General features: G+C 38.1%; 1 protein-coding gene across 3 annotated transcripts in view; it reads left to right on the forward strand.

Annotated features, from left to right (window-relative positions):
- The window catches only part of Ppp4r4 (protein phosphatase 4 regulatory subunit 4), a 90115-nt gene that overhangs the window by 11276 nt on the left and 61772 nt on the right, over nt 1-17067 (forward strand). For 2 of the 3 annotated variants that reach the window (XM_037210796.1, XM_028888305.2), the window contains exon 3: nt 13263-13365. The exons of the other annotated variant lie outside the window; for it this stretch is intronic. In XM_037210796.1, the coding sequence (XP_037066691.1) occupies nt 13263-13365 (103 nt within the window). The remainder of the gene's footprint in view (nt 1-13262; nt 13366-17067) is intronic. 3 annotated transcript variants of the gene reach the window in all.

The raw sequence follows: 17067 nt of genomic DNA on the forward strand, positions 1-17067 counted from the left end.
TGAAAAGCCTCAGCCAATAGGACTCTAGCTGAATGAGCTTCCTCATCCAAAAAAAGCTTCTAGTTCCTGTCTCCTCATGCCTTATCTATCTTTCTCTGCCCAGCCATTAAAGGTGTGTGTGCTTCCCAAGTACTGGGATTAAAGGTGTGTACCACCACGGCCTGGCTCTGTTTTCCTCTCCTAGACTGAGTCAATCTCATGTAGTCCAGGGTGGCTTTGAACTCTGCATCCTGAGTGCTAGGATTAAAGGTGTGTGCCACCGCTGCCTGGTATCTATATTTAATCTAGTGGCTTGTTCTGTCTTCTGATCTTCAGGCAAAGTTTATTAGGGTACACAATATATTACCACATGTTGAAATTCATAATTTTTCGTGGATATGAGATATTTTGTTTATCCATTCATCAGTTGATGAACATTTGGGTAGTTTGGGGGGATTTGTGTAGTTTTTGAGTGTTAAAAAATAAGTGACTATAAACATTAATTTACAAATCTTTGTGTGAGCTAGGCGTGGTAGCACATGCTGTGGTCCTGCAATGTGGGAGGTTAAAAACAGGAGGATCAGGAGTTCAAGGACAGTCTCAGCTACATAGTGAGTTTGAGGTTAGCCTGAGATACATGAGACCCTGTTTCATTTGTGTATGAGTGTGTGTGCGCGCGCACACACACATGCACACATGCACACAGTATCCTTGCTCACTGTTAAACACCTAGAAGTGGAGTGACTGGGTTGTATGAAGGGTCTATGCTTACACTTTTATGAAATAGCTAAACTGCTCTGGAGTGATGGTACCATTTTATGTCAGCCTGTTTGAGCATTCTCCTTAATTTTAAGCCATGGTGATGTGTCTGTTTGAATCTTTGCTCATCATTGGACATCCTTTCCAAGTATTTTCTTCCAGCTAGTGACTTGCCTCTTGATTTTCTTAAGTGTATCTTTTGAAAAGTAATATCTTTTAATTTTGTTGAGGCATAGCTTATTGATGTTTTTCTTTATCGTTACTACTTTCTAGTAATTAGTAATACTTAGGGGATCTTTCTCTAATAGGTCACTAAGGTCTTTTCCGTTTTTTAAAAAAAGAAATTTTAAGAATTTAGCATTTGCATTTTAGATCTATGCTCCATTTTCAGTTAAATCTTAAAATTCTATAAGTATTAGATGTAAATGCTATAAGGATTAAAGTTAATGTTTCTTCAATATGACTTTAAGGGCCAATTTGCTTTTGTAAAGTCAGGTATTTGGATTCTGTTTCTGTCACCTAAGCTCTTCAGTTGCTGTGTTTCCTAGATCAGGTGTTCAAAGTGATAGGCTGAGCCTGAGGGAACCTATCCTTTTGATTCTAAGATAAGGAGATTGGACATCAGTTTCATATTCCAACCGCTAGGTGGTGCTAACAGAGATGACTGTGGTGTGAAACTGCAGGATGAAACTGCCAAAGTGGACAGGAAAAAGCCTGTGGGGTCTCAACTCCACACAAAGAACCATAGGGAACTGAGGAGAACTGGGAGCAGGAGAGGCGATCTTCCCCAGGGAGGAGCACAGCAATGTATTGTCTAGTGTCAAAGTGTATATGAGGTAATAGATAAGTTAATTAGCTTGATTCTGGTATCCACTCTACAATGTGTGCATTTCTCAAAGCATCCTCATGGCTGGCTCTCTCTCTCTCTCTCTCTCTCTCTCTCTCTCTCTCTCTCTCTCTCTCTCTCTGTGTGTGTGTTTATAAGTTGTCAATTTACCTTATAGGAGTTAAGATCTCACTATAGTGTATATCTTGAATGTACATAAATTTTGTCAGTCATACCTCAGTTAAACTTAAAATCCCTTCTTTTATAGGTTACCTAGGATATTTGTATTTCATATATTAAGAGAAATGGTAAACTTGCCTAAAATAGTTATTTTACTGAGGAACATCAAGAAGAAAATTGACTTTCTCTTAAAGAAAACATGCAGGTGTGAAGTGAAGAGTTATTTAGGAAATCATGAAGGATGTTAGAGGACCAATGGGTAACTGTTTTAATCAGATTCTTGCTTTGTGGAAATCATGCTTTTACCCTGAGAGCTGGTTGACTTTGAACGTGCTCCATAGTTGCTGTCTTCACTGTTACAAAGTAAAGGCCATGAGAGAGGTTATTTGTATTTCTAAATCCCTGTTAAACTTCCACATTCTATTATGTCCTATTGTTTCTTGTCCTTCCTGTCACACATGGCTGGCTGAAGGTCTCTTTGTTCTTTTGGGGTAGAAATCATGAGCAGGCAAGAGGAACAGCTCCCATTGTGTTGATGTCCCTGAGCTCTTGAGTGCCAGAGGCTTCCAGGCCAGGTTTTCAAACCTAGAGCCCATAGTTCTACAGTCCTGAGAACTAGGGACTCATGGCTCCACGCTTTCTAGACCACAGACTGACTTACAGCTTGGTGCTCAGGTCAGTGCTTTACTGCTTTGGGCTGTGAATGCCTGTGGTTCCTTGCACCCAGCAGCTAGTTTTGCAGCCCTTGAACTTGGGGTGTTGGTGCCCTTGCTTCTTAATCCTTGGCAGCCCTATAGACCCTCTTTTATGAACTCTGGCTGCATCCTTCCCTCCCTGGTCTCTCTTATTCTGCTGTCCTTTATTGTCACATTCCTTAGTCTGTACTCTGCTACTCTCTGAAACTCTGAAGCCACCTTCTAACTGAAGGTGAATGAATAGGGTGAGCTGGGTTCTTTTGAATGTTATTCTGTAGCAGGTTTTAGTTGCTGCTTCAGAGTGCTTGGGGCTGAAAGCCCAAGGGTTCATCCATTCTTGGTATTACCAGCTCAGTCTGCTCCATCTGTAGTAAAAACTTCAAGTAGTCAATACAAGTCCATTTGAGAGAAACCTTTACTGGAACCTAGTGTTGGAACACGAGGAACAGTACACCAGAGAGAAGCCACTGGACTCAGTCTGAGAAAAGTAAAAAAAAGCATGTTTATATAGCCATAGGAAAAGTAAAAAGCCAGCATGTTATATATAGCCGTAGGAAAAAGTAAAAAAACAAAACAAAACAGCATGTTTATATAGCCATAGGGGTGTGACACGCTTGTGAACAGCCTGTCACCAATCGCAATCTTACTTCACAGTGCCTGGCTTCTAGTCCCAATAGCATGCTTTACATATACACCGATCATGATAAACACCAATCACAGGCCTTTTGATGAGTCAGTGAGGAGGTGCTCCTTTCCCCATCTTAAGTGAGATAAGCTGCAGAGTATATGAAATCATCTAATTCACTGAGGCTTATTGTCACCGCGTGTTGTCTGGAGTGGTTGTTCCATAGCAAAGCCTCCTGAAACAGAAGTCAGGACTTCAGCTGCAGCTGTGGTGTTTCTGACAGTTGGAGTGGAGCTTCCTTAGAACAATCATAGAGTGTTCAAAGCAGCCAGCTGCTGTGATGCCAGTTCAGATGATTGCCAAAGAAAGGACTTCTTAAAAAATTTTTTTTTACTCATTTTTCATGTGTGTGCATGTATACGTATCATAGCACACATGTGGCAGCCAGAGGACAGCTTGTGAGAATTGGTCTCTCTTTCTCCCATGTGGGTCCTGGGACTCAAACTTAGATTGTCAGGTTTGGTAGTAAGTACCTTAGCCTGCTGAGCCATATAACTGGCCAGGAAGGGACTTCTTGATTGACAGCTTTAGGCAACCAGGCACAAGGTTTTGTAAGCTGTCAATCAAGTGGCTTCCTGACTCACCCCTGAAAGCTTTGACCATATAAAAAAAATCAAAGGAGGGGCTGGAAGGATAGTTAAGTGGTTAAAAGCATTTACTACTTTGGCAGAGGATCCAGATTTGATTCCTAGCACCCACACGTGGCTCACAATTGTCTGTAACTCCAGTTCTTGGGTATCCAATGCCCTCTCCTAGCACTGCACACCCGTGGTACTCATGCATACATGCAGGGAAAACATTCATATACATAAGATAAAAATAAATAAAAAAATCTTAAAAAAATCACCAAAAGATGCTTATAATAATGACTGCATGAAATGGACATTCTTTTAAAAAGTTAGCCTATGTTGATTTTACAAAGTAAAGGTTCTGTACAAGGTTAGAATGCACTTTGATATTTCCCTATTACTTTTTCTTATCCCTCCCTTGTCAATGTATATTCCTAATAGTCTCATTTTTACTTTCTGGTTTTCCCATCTCCTGTATTTCACACATGAGAGAAAACATGCAGTACCTGTCTGTGAGACTTTTATTTCACTAACATGATGATTTCTAGCTCCTTCCATTTTCCTGCAAACAACATAATTTCATCTTCCTTTATGGCTTTATTAACATATATATATATATATATATATATATATATCTCACATATATCACAAAATGATATATACAGTGAATCTTCATTCATTGATGAGCACCTAGACTGAGTCCATATCTTGGGTATTGTTAGTAGTGCATCCTTAAATATGAGTTTGTTGGTCCCCACAGTAGCTGATTTTGATTCTTTTAGGTATATACACAGCAAAGGAAATTCACATTCCTCACAGTACCTAACAAGGCCCAACTCCCAACCCAAAGCCCTGGGTGAGGCTTTGATGTGTCTCATTAGCATTAGGGAGAAGGAGTCCTTGTTCCGCACAGCTTTTCCAGACTGACTTGGTTGACTCAAGATCCCTTAAGTGTTATAATTGATTTGTTTGTATTGCATTTCTTCTGACTCAGTTCCTTATTTACTGGCATATCAGTCAGATGAGCAGACAGGAACTATTATGTGTTATTTGGACTCTATGTGTGTCATGTTATCCACTCCGGATTTTAGTCATCATCTCCATGATATCATTTCCAAATCCAGGCTGTAGGTAGCTGTCCCTGACCTTTTTCCCCTTCCTGAACTTCAGGCCAAGATACTTTGTTGGCCCTCTGGTGTTGTACTTCCACATGGTGTCTCCCCTAGAATGCCTTGCTGGCCCTCCAAATGTGAAATGGAATTCACTTTTTAGTCTAAATGTTTTTACTTGTTATTGAAGCCAGGCTATCCTTTTGTATCATTTCAGTTGTATGCTTTTCCTTTTCCCATCAGTACTCTTAAGTACCCAGCCACTAATTGCTATGTGACAAAGTCTATTCTAGGCATAAAACATTTTTAAGTTGTGCTAGAGAATTGAGACCAGTGCCTGGTAGTCAGCATTTCTGAATAAATACTTCCTGCAAAGTTGACTCCATCAGTCCACTTGTCTGCTGTAGTTCAGGAATTGGGCCTTGTCCTCTTCTGCAGCAGCTACTAGCCACCTCATTTTTATAGGTGCCAGGCTTCAGGTCTTTGTCTTCCAATGGTTGCTTGCCATGTTACTTTCCCTTCTAAGCTTTTCTCGTACATCATCTTGCTTTATCTGCCCATCCTGTTAGGCAGTAACATCAAAAGTATGTTTTAGAAACATTTTAACAGGATTTTTCTTGAAACGTTTTTAGTTAATGGGGAAATCAGAAGCTTGTTAAAAAAATCTAATGGGAAGAGCTTCTAGAAACCTTCCTATTTTGCATACCTTTATACCTTCAGCACTACCACTATAAGCTCAGGAATGAAAGACTTTCAAAACCTCCCATTTACTCTGCACAACACTACAAAACTACGATCTTCACTATTGTGCTTTTCTGCCTGTATCCTCACCAATAGGAATACACTTTAAATTGTGATTGGCTCTATACAAGTGAACGTTTGTGTGTGTGTGCTTATTAATACATGTATTTATAAGGAAAATTTAACAGTAATTATTTTATGTCTATGTCTAATAAAACATCAAAGTTAACACCAAATATAATCTTAATATGGAATCACAAAATGGGAAAAATTCAAAGTAAATTACATAAAGATAAGATTTAATGATAGCTCAGGTGTTCTTGTATTTTATAAGTTAGTTCCATCTCAGGTAAGTGGAGATTTTATCCTATGTAGAGTGTTGTGAGGTGTGAGGAGAGGGAAGTTTAAGCTACTTCTGTGATGTGTATTTGAGAGTCAGAGGGCTGTTTGTGTCTCTGGTAAAAAGAGGTAGCTGGAAAACCAGCTTGGTTTTAGGTAGTTGAAGCCATTCCACAGCCAGTGGTCTTTTTGCACCCAATAATGTGTTTAATAAATTTGAGTACTGTGGCTTTTTACAACAAGCACAAACCCCTGCAAACATAGCATTCTGATAGCTGAGGGAGCATCGCAGGAATCATCAGTAAAATAATTTGATATTACTAAATAAACCATCTGATAATCCTTGTAGCAGTATCAACTGAGATCCTTTTTTGGGTGGAATTGGGGATTGAACCCAGTTGTGTGTGCTAGGCAAATCCTCTCCCATTGAGTCAATCCCCAGCCCAGAGAACTTATTTGAAAAAGATTGACTGTTAATCTGCTTCTTGGAATGGGATTGTGACCCGAGGGGATGCACAGCCATAGATTATGGACTTAGAAATTGTAGGGTGAAATCTTGCCTGTGATCTTTACTCATTGATAACTTTGAGTGAGCCACTTTCCCTTCCGTGGGTCTCAGTTTACACAAATATAAACTATATCAATATGTTTCTTCTATAATGTAAAGATTAATGAGATACCGTAGGGATAGTATTTTGCCTCATGTAGTAAGCAGGGCCTTCAGTGTTAATTTTTCTTGTACTCTTGCTTTAGTTATGTTAAATATATATATATATATATATATATATATATATATACATATATATATATACTTTTTGTGATACTGAGCATGGTCATTATAATCAGGTTTTATGGTTCTCTGACTTTATGAATCTTTTAAGGCATTGTTTTGAAGATTTAATGTTGATTTTGATGAATAAAGAAATAAATAACTAAAGTTTTGTTTTTGTTATGATCTCAAAACAAGGCCTGTTTAGCACCCAGTTTCTCATGAATTCAAACACTGTCTCAGTAATTTCTGTGTTGTGTGTGTGTTTGTGTTTTTTTTTTTTTTGTTTTTTTTTTTGTTTTTGTTTTTGTTTTTTCGAGACAGGTTTCTCTGTGTAGCTTTGCGCCTTTCCTGGAACTCACTTTGGAGACCAGGCTGGCCTCGAACACACAGAGGTCCACCTGGCTCTGCCTCCCGAGTGCTGGGATTAAAGGCGTGCGCCACCACCGCCCGGCTTGTGTTGTGTTTGACCTTAAGTGAGAGCCACTAGGAAGGGCTCCTTGGCTCTGTAGGAGCTCAGGTCATTTAAATTCTGCACTTAGTCAAGTCTCTGATACAGTAGTGACTATGTCATCCCATCTTTTGTGGGTAGCATCCACTTCACTTCTTTCTTTACTAACTGGTTTATGATTAAGTAAACTATATAGATTGTTTAGGCTAGAAAAAGGACATTATGCTATATAGTTAATATTCTTATCATGGGACTCTGTCTTCTCTTTGAATTTTGAGCTTTTAGATGGTTAGAATAGGGTATTGGACTAGTGTTAATACTTCAAGAATATAGATTCATTGTAATTGCTGGGGATCAAACCTAGAGTTCCTTATATGTTAGGCAAACATTCTGTCATTGAGCTACATCCCTAACTTGATCTATTGCAACTTTGTGGGATTAGACAAGGGTTTTTGTAAACTAGAGCAGGTAGCCTCATTTTGAGAGACTAGCAATAATGTTTCTGAATTTTCCCTCTTTCCCTCCCTCCCTTCCTTTCTTGATAGAGTCTCACTATGTAGCCCAGGCTACCCTTGAGCTTCTGTCTTTCTCTTGTTTGATATTGTAGGTATGTGCCCTCCCTCCTCAGACACACACACACACACACACACACACACACACACACACACACACACACACACACACCGGCCTTCCTTCCTTGGTTGTCTCAGATTGATTACCACTTTGTGTATCCTTCCATAGTAGGGGCCCGCATAGCTTAGCTTAGGAGCAAGCGTGGAGTGAATAAAGTGGAAGGAGAGGTTTGATCTTGGTTATACAGTCAGTTTGTATTAGTTAGTTTTCTTGTGGCTGTGATAAAACACCTGGTAGAAATGACTCAGTGAAGGAAAACTTGATTTTGACTCATGTACAGAGGAATGGTGGAGGAGGTTGAGTAGTGGGTGGCTTCATTTGTTGGTGGGAGGACTTGTGGCATGCTACACCATGGTAGCAGGTGTGAGCAGAGGTAGTTATACCAGAACCTTAGATGGCCTGTAACCCTCAAAGACTGGCCTCAAGTGTTCCACATCTGCCACCTATGCTCCATCACCTAAGTGTCTGAGGCCTCACCAAAAAGCACCCCTATCTGGCCACCCAGATGGGTCCCAATGTGAGCTTGTATATATCTACACATCCAACCGTAGCAGAGGCTGTGTAATGTAGTGATTGGCAGCATAGGTTTTGAGTTGTGCAGGATGGATAGCTTTGGAACCTTTATCTTCCTAAAGAGAAAATAGAATGTAGCCTGTGATAGTATTTATCCACTTGATAAGATAATTGTGAGAATTAGCCTATGTGAAAGTAAGTCAGGTGTTTATTAGCACAGTGCTTGGCATATAGTGTAGCAGACACAATTTTATCTTGTTATTAGGGGGAGAAGTAAAGAAAAAACATTTTTGGTGAACATTTAACTGATGTAGCAATGAGAGCAAGGTTGGCACTGAAGAAAGAAAACCAGAAAGAATGCTAATGTTAGGAAGTGGAGAATCCAGAGCTGAGGAATTGGAATTGTGATGAGTGTGAAACTGGTCTTAACTATGGAAAAAATGCAAAGTCAAGGGTTCTGGCCAGCAAGGAGATCAAAATTTAAGGTTCTGGGCATGGTGATAAGTTCCAGCTTTTGACAATGAGAGTGGACTGCAGATGTGAAATAGAGGCAAATAAGTATTTACCCTATGCCTGTGTGCCAGGTATGGGAGTGTATAAGATCTGGGCAAAACACCCTTGACTAGAGGAGGTTGGAAACTGCCAGTTGGTCACTTAGTCACGTGAATGGTGTTTACTATCACAGCAGAGGGTGTGGCAACAGTGACAATGAAACTTTATTATAGTAACAAATGCTTGGCTTAATATATCACTGAAGAGGCTCTTTAAAATAGGTGCATCTCCCAAGGGAAAGCGAATAATTAGTAACACTAATTTAGAATTTGAAAGATAGCTGTCCTACATCCATTTATTTAGTCTTATATCTTCTCCTCTTCCCTTTTTAACCTCTAGTGTACAACTTAGATGATTAACCCAGTTCTTTTCAGTGTTAGAGAAATGGCTTGCTGAGTGGCTTTAGCATGAATTGTTTGCATCCTTTTTGTTTCTGAGTATTCTAAAAAGGAGCATGTCCTAATGACTAGGGCAAAAGGGAGCCATGGGACAGCCTGTGAATGTTCTTCATGCTTGGCTTTCAACAGAAAGCTGGAGGTTTTGAAGTCTTGGAAACTTAATTTGTTTAAACAGAAAGGGTAAGATTAATCAGATAATTATTTAAAGATTGTATATGCTGCATTAGGTAAAAGATTTTACATTGACTCCTTTATATAGTTTTGGGTTCCTTCCACTCAGTGATGGTAGTGCAGATGTGTATTAACTACACACACTTGTATAGTAAGCAGTGTCAGCCTCTGTAACATTACTGCTTTGTTAATATCGTATTGCTACCAAAATCAGTGATGGCATGATTTTTTTTGTTGTTAAGTAACTTGTTCATTTGGATATCCAAATAATTTTATTTTCTTTAAAGTTCAACAGTTTATCTAAGTGGTGATTGTGCTGTATTGATTTCTTGGGAATATGATATGCTTTTTCATTTTTTTTTTAATTTTAGGAAAAATAATTTTAAATTTATATGTATTGATGTTTTACCTGTGTGTGTGTGTGTGTGTGTGTGTGTGTGTGTGTGTGTCTGTGCACTACATGTGTCCTTGGTGCCTGTGGAAGTCAGAAGAGGGCATCAGATCCCCTGGAACTGGAGTTGCAGACGGAAATGTGCCAAATATAGGTGTGGGAATCTTAACTGGGTCCTCTGCAAGAGCAGCAAGCGCTGTTAACCAATGAGCTATCTCTGCAGCCCTTAATTAAAATTTTTAAATATTTACTTAATTTTTTTTTGGCCATGATATGCATGTGGAGGCCAGAGGACAACTTTGTGGAGTTAGTTTTCTCCTTTCACTTGTGTATAGGTTCCAGGAATTGAACTCAGGTTGTCAGGCTTAAAGGCAATTGCCTTTACCTGCTGAGCCATTTTGCCAGCCTTAAAAAAAAGTTTTCTTTGACCATTTCAGACATGTGTCTAGTGTACTCTGATGACTCACCCTCTCCTCCTGCCTCCCTCCCTTCTTCATAAAATGTCTTCCATATTCATGACTTTGTTTTGTTGTGTTCTCACTGAGTTTAACTTGTTAGGTTTGTTTGACAACGGGATTGAACTATTCTCCGGAGCCTCTAGGCTCAAAAGTGGGCACACAACTGGATACTGTGCCTCCCTCCTCCCAGAATGTTAGTTGCCAGTAGTTGATCAGTAAGTGGTGGGGTCCTTTGAGCCCCTCCTCACCCATAGCTCTCTGTTGGTGGGGCCAGTGTTATCTACACTGAGTGCCTGAGTTCAGTGACGAGACAGCATGATCGAGGCTACTCTTATAAAAGAAAACATTTAATTTGGGGCCTGCTTGCAGTCTCATCATCATGGCAGAGAGCATGGCAGCAGGCAGGTGCAGTGCTGGAGAAATCAAGAGCTACATCCTGATCCATAGGCCAAGAGAGGGACACTGACCTTGGCATGGGCTTTTGAAACCTCAAGGCCCACCCCCAGTGACACACGTCCTCCAACAAGGCCATACCTCCTAATCCTTTCAATCTTTTCAAATATTTTTAACTTAAATGAAATTTCTTGCTTAGTTTTAATCTTTGGATTCCCTATCAGCATGTTGTATCTTGTCTATCTTCTGTATTATGTTCTCTCATAGCCTTTTTACTTTCAAATCTTTTACTTTTGTATTTAAAATTCCCCTTTTCTCTTCAGCAGTGATTGTTTCATTCACCTCTTTCCTAGTTGAGTCATTTTCCAACTTCCTGCTGAGTTCTATCACCTCAATTCTATATTTTCATAATTAATGATGACTGTGATGTTTTTATGTCTTAGGCATTTTTAAAATTTTCTTTTGCAGACAAATATTAGGTTATAGTTATATGTCTTATAGGCTCTGTCTCTTGTGATCAGGACTACTAGTCTTTGCCTTATTAGAAAGTAAGGACTTTAATGAGAACTTTAAATACACACACACACACACACACACACACACACACAGAATTGGATTATAATCTTAAAACCCTATTTTCAGGGTTTTAGAGCCCTTTTTTGTTACATTTTGTAGTGTTGAACATGGGATGTTTTGCCTTTTGAGGTTCAAGTGTTCAAATATATGAGCCTATACTCACATTTAAATAACAACAATAGTATATTTGTTTATGTGACTGATGTAATACATCACCACAAAATGGGTAACCTGGAACAACAAGAAATATTGCTTTCATAGTTCTGTAGACCAGAAGCCCAAAATCAAGAAATCAGGGGTACACCCAGTTTTGGCCTTTAGCTCCCTGTGAGTGTCAGCATACCCTGGCTTGTGGCCGCATCACTCCCCTCTCCATTTTTGTGGTCAAATTGCCTTCTCCTGTCCTGTGTTTTCCTCTGAATAACTCCTTTCTACACACATGGTATTAGATCTAGATAATCTAGAATGATATCTTCATCTCAGGATCCTTCTAAAAATTAAGAATACACCCCAGCATTCTAGGATTAAGATGCAGATATATTTTAGGGGTTACCTTTCAACCTATGACAAGTAATTTTTTTGGATAACTTTAGTTACCACCTTCTGACCATCTTTCTAGATTAGCATAGTCCCCTATTTCAGCTCTTCTCTTTTCTTTCTTCATTTTTTTTTTCTTTAAAAGATCCACTTATAAAGGTAAGGACCGTGAAATGATTGTGATACTCTGTGTTCCATAGTGTGCTGTACTGCAACAGGCTAAGACTTGCTACATGACAGGACAGCTTCATTCACAACTAGAACATATTTTTTATGACTGAAAAAAAAAAACCCACACAATTCTGAAGAAACAAACATATTACTTAAACTATTTGAAAACCTTATATTTAAAGCTCACATACATTTCATAAAACCATGAATAGTTCTTGTCATAGCTACTTTTCTGTTGGTATGATAAAACACTATAAAAGAGTTTACTGGGGTCTTAGAGTTGCAGAGGATTAGAGTCCATGACCATCATGGTGGGGAGAATGGCAGTAGACAGGCAGGCATGGTGCTGGAGCAGTAGCCGAGAGTAGAGCTTAAATGTGGAAACACAGTCGTAAGGCAGAGAGAGGGAGACTCAGAATTGCTCTTTTGAAACCTTAAAGCCCACCTCCAGTGACATGCCTTTTCCAACAAGGCTACACCACCTAATCTTTCCCAAACAGTTCTACCAACTAGATACCAAGTATTCACATATATAAGTCTATGGGGGGCCATTCTTTTTCAAATGACCACAGTTCTTTTTGAAGAGAAGTAAAAATAATTTTAATTTATTAAAAGTATGTAAATAAATAAATGTGATGCCATAAGCATTTAATGTGTTTGGTATCTGTGCAGAACAGGTAGCATTTCCCTCCAGTACTTGACATGCTTACAAAACTTGTATCATTCAGGCTGTACTTTAAAGGAATATTTGTAGTTCATGGAAATGTTCTTTCCAGAAGAACTTGAATATTTCCCAAAGTATTTATGCCTCTAGAATACCACAGAGATTATTTTGGGAACAAAGCCTTAATGCATGTTAGACCAAAAAGGCATTATATAAAATGTCCTAGTGGCCTGTAAGAGCTTTGAGTGTATCTTTTAGAAGTTTCTTGCAATTCACGAAGCCAATCTATACAAGCTATTTCAGTATACTCAGTATTGTGTTTTGGCCTAGATTATTTTAGTTTATTATTATTTTGATATTATTATTTTACTATATTTTATCATTATATATTTTTATAAAGTATAGCAAATGATCAGATTACAGAACAAAGTATGGTAGAATTTTAAAGTATTAGTAAGATTGTTAACATTTTATGACATGTATGTAAACAAGAAATCTTATTTTAGCATAACTGTAATATCTACATGTATTTGTTATAAGATTCATTTGATAAAGTTTTATAACTGGTTTTACTTTTGTATCTCAATGACGTGTTTAAAACATTGTAGAAAGTTATTAAAAGCAGTCATTTTTCAAATTAACCCATTAAATTAAAAATTCAGCTCCTAATTTTAAATTTAAAAATTTGCATTTTCCTTGTAAGTGCTGGTCAAGATATCCAAGGAACAAGTGTGATTGCAAATCTTCCATTTTTGATGCGACAGAATCCTACTGAGACACTTCGGAGAGTCTTACCCAAAGTCAGAGTAAGTTGGTATGAAATAAGATTTAAGTTTCTTGCTTTTTTTTTGTCCCCCAGTAGCATGTTGCCACTATTGAGAGAAAATTTCAGAGCTTTGATGGCTGATCTTTTATATCTACTAATGGAGTAGAAGAAAAGTTATTATGTTTATTTTGAATTATGATAAGAATATTTAGGAAAATTAGTTGTAAAGAGTTCCTTGGTGATTTTCAGTAAAGGTATTTTAAAGGTAAATTTAATATCTTAAAAATGTGTAACTATCTTTATAAAATTATAGATATATCATTTAATATTGTTTTCAAACTTTTCAAAAATTAGCACACTAATTTTATGTCTTCACTACTTATAGTAATTAACTAAAGATCCTGCATGGTGGGCTGTGGTGATTTCTGAAGAATCCTCAAATGAAATTCATTATGGTCATCACAATTTTAGTTTACATGGATTTCATTCCCTCCTAAATTTCTTGAGAATTAGTTTCTTGCTGTGAACATATTTTCTCTATTGTCACATTTCTCTTCAAGTACATAATGCCCATTGATTATTAATATATCATGCTAGATATTTAATACTTAATATTTATTATTTGCATCAGTGTGCATTTGAAGAACTCCTTTTTTTTTTTAATAATAATAACAAGTATTTTGTGAGCAATCTGGACAGCGGTCTATGTTCTCTAGCATCTTAACCACTAGTAGGGTCAGAGGGTGCCTGTGATTGGAAATAGTATTTGCTAATAGTGAGTTTACTTACTTACTTACCTTCAGTTTTCCATTTGGTTATAACTGTTTACAAATTAATTTGTACATATTCAAAACTGTAATTGATAGCATATCCTTGAGTTTTGTTTTTTGGAATTATTTATGGCATGGTTTCAACTACTGTCATTTTCATAAGAAGCCTATATTTCTGTAAGACAATATGAATTCTTACTGGTTACCATGGGGATTCATGAGTGCATTAAGCTTTGTTATGTCTCTTATCCCAGAATCATGCCTAATTTTGAAGTAAGCTTATATAGATCAAGCCTACTTGTACATTTGACTTTGGTAGTGTTAACTGACCCAACATTGTTATCATGACAGCCAGAGGTACCAGTTAAATTGTAGAAAGGAGTTCATGTAAGTAAGACAATGTTTTTAACATAAAAATGTCAAACATTCTGCATACCATGTTGAGTTGGCTAAGTCTGGTCCACAGAGATCAGACTGAGCATCCAAAGTGCATGCTTTGTTCCCAAAGAGGTCAGAAGAGGTTATTAGGATTCTGGGACTAGAGTTATAGATAGTTATGAGTTGCCATCTGGGTTCTGGGAATTGAATCCTCTGGAAGAGCAGCCATTTCTCCAGCCCCTAGCATCCAATTGTATGAAACAAGAATAAAGGATGAAAGGTAGACATCAGCAGCCTTTGGAGGTTCTGAAATAGTTCTGCCAAAATTTTGCTAATATGCTCATAGTAAAGGCATTAAGTAACTCCTAAGAAATTCTGCATGTGTGAGGATATGCTGGGTTCATTTCAGTGCTCAGCACCAAAACATCTCCCCTTTAAAAGAAAAGAAGAAAGAAGAATATGCATTCATTTTGTATATACAGTATATTTATATGCAGTTTCAAATATTTCTTCTGACTTGAAGTTATGGAAGCTAGTTTGCTTTTCGTTTTTTGAGACAGGGCTTCTCTGTGTAACCCCAGTTATCCTGGAACTCTCTGTAGACCAGGCTACCCTCAAACTCAGAGATCTGCCCGCCTCTGTGATGGGATTAAAGGCATGTTTCACCATATCTGGCTGAAGATATGGTTTTAATACAGAATATGAGCTTATTAATTGGATTCAAAACCAGTGCCCACTAATGAGTTTGTTTTAAGAAAATCTTTATTTATTGAATGATTTCCTTCTTTTTATTTTATTTTATTTTATTTTATTTTATTTTATTTTATTTTATTTTATTTTATTTTATTTAATGAATTAGTTTCTAGTCAGAATCTCATGTAGCCCAGCCTGGTGTAGAACTCAGTATGAAGCTGAGATAACACTGAGCTTCTGCTAATTCTCCAGCCTCCACCTCCTAAGAACTAGTATTAGAGGATTACATCCCCATGCCCAGTTCATGTAGTATTGGGGCTTGAACTTAGGGCTCTGTGCAAGCTAGGCAAGCATTCTGCAGCTGAGCTATAGCCCCAGCTTTTCATTCTTTCTTCAGGATAACTAGTAAGCAAGCATTTGTTAGGACTTCCATCTCTCTTGCCTGCACTGTTTGAAGGAGATACAAAAAAGGTGGGACCCCACATCAGGAAAGTCCTTAAGTCATGCAGTTGGGTGAAGGGACAGCAGCATGCAATAGAGTACTGTCTGGTTCTCAGTTTGCATAAAATCATTCAAGTGAAGCATAGGAGATAACTTTATGGGGTAAAAGTGATGATAGTGCTTTTGTAGACAGCTTCATATGCAATGGAAGATGGCCAAACTTTTATTAGTGCATTTTAACTGGTGAAACTGTGCCTATTTGCAGATGATTTTAAAATCATGTGCTCAGAGATCGTCAAGACTTACAGGTACTTTAGGCTGGCACTTTTTCAGCTCTGCCTGGCTTATTCCAGAGATGAGCTGTGATAATGTATTCTCATAGTCAGTTTCTTCACCTTGCTATCCTGGTGATTTCTTAACTTATGGCAAATTCTCTTTGTATTTATTTGCTGAGCACTACTTGTCAGGTGCAAGGCACAGTTATAAACACTGAAGTAGAGATGAATAAAAGACAGGGAACTTGTTCTTTAGGAGGCTGTAGTGCAGAAGTGACCCAGACTTTAACAAGTAATCAAACAAAAGGCTGACTGTCACTTGTGATAAGTGCTCTGAATGTAAAAGGACAAAACTGTGACACTGAGACAAAGTAGTAAGTTAGCAAGAGAACTTCCATGCACTGGGAGGGCAAGGAGAGCCTCTTAGCAAGACTGTGAAAAGCAGGACAGCAGCAGGTGGCCTGAGAGGCAAGAACTGGTGGGACAGTGATAAGTGTAGTTGGGGCTAGTAGGAGGTGGAGTGTGAACAGAGAACAGGCTGGACAAATGTCAGTGACATCAGTTTTGAGGACAGCGGAAAGCTATTGGCGACTTTGAACTGTGCTCATTTTGGTGGATGTGTAGAGCACAGACTAGAGTGGGACAGTTCCAGAGCTTCAGTACTGGGCCTCTAAAAGTCAATGGCAGATTGGATTAAAATGATGAATTTAAGCAGTGGAGCAGTGTACATATATGTCTCAGATGCATTATCAGGATGAACAGAATTCCATAATGGATTGGAATAAATGAATTCCAACTGGGTTGGAGTTGGAAGCAGATTCCAGATGGTTGGTGTGAGCATCTGGTGGTTTTCAGTGTATTAGTAGATGATCTGTTGAGTCCACAGATGATAATAATCTAAGTACTTGTTAATATTGGTCTTTCATGATTCACTTTGAGAGGACTTAAAAATATAAGCAGTAAGTATTTTAGGCAGGAAGTAATTATTCCCAAGGACATTACCACATTTGTGACTCCAGACTAAACAGCTTTGAGAGCTCACCCCTTACCTTGCTTCACCCTAAAGAACATGAGGAAAAGGGATGTTGGGGGCTTTGCTGGTCTTACACATTATAAAATTGTACTGATGTTATTTTTTTTTACTACATTTGCATTTAATTGTTGGTACTGTGTCGTAATGAAAAT

This window comes from Peromyscus leucopus, chromosome 14 (assembly GCF_004664715.2).
Source record: "Peromyscus leucopus breed LL Stock chromosome 14, UCI_PerLeu_2.1, whole genome shotgun sequence".
Lineage (NCBI taxonomy): Eukaryota > Metazoa > Chordata > Mammalia > Rodentia > Cricetidae > Peromyscus > Peromyscus leucopus.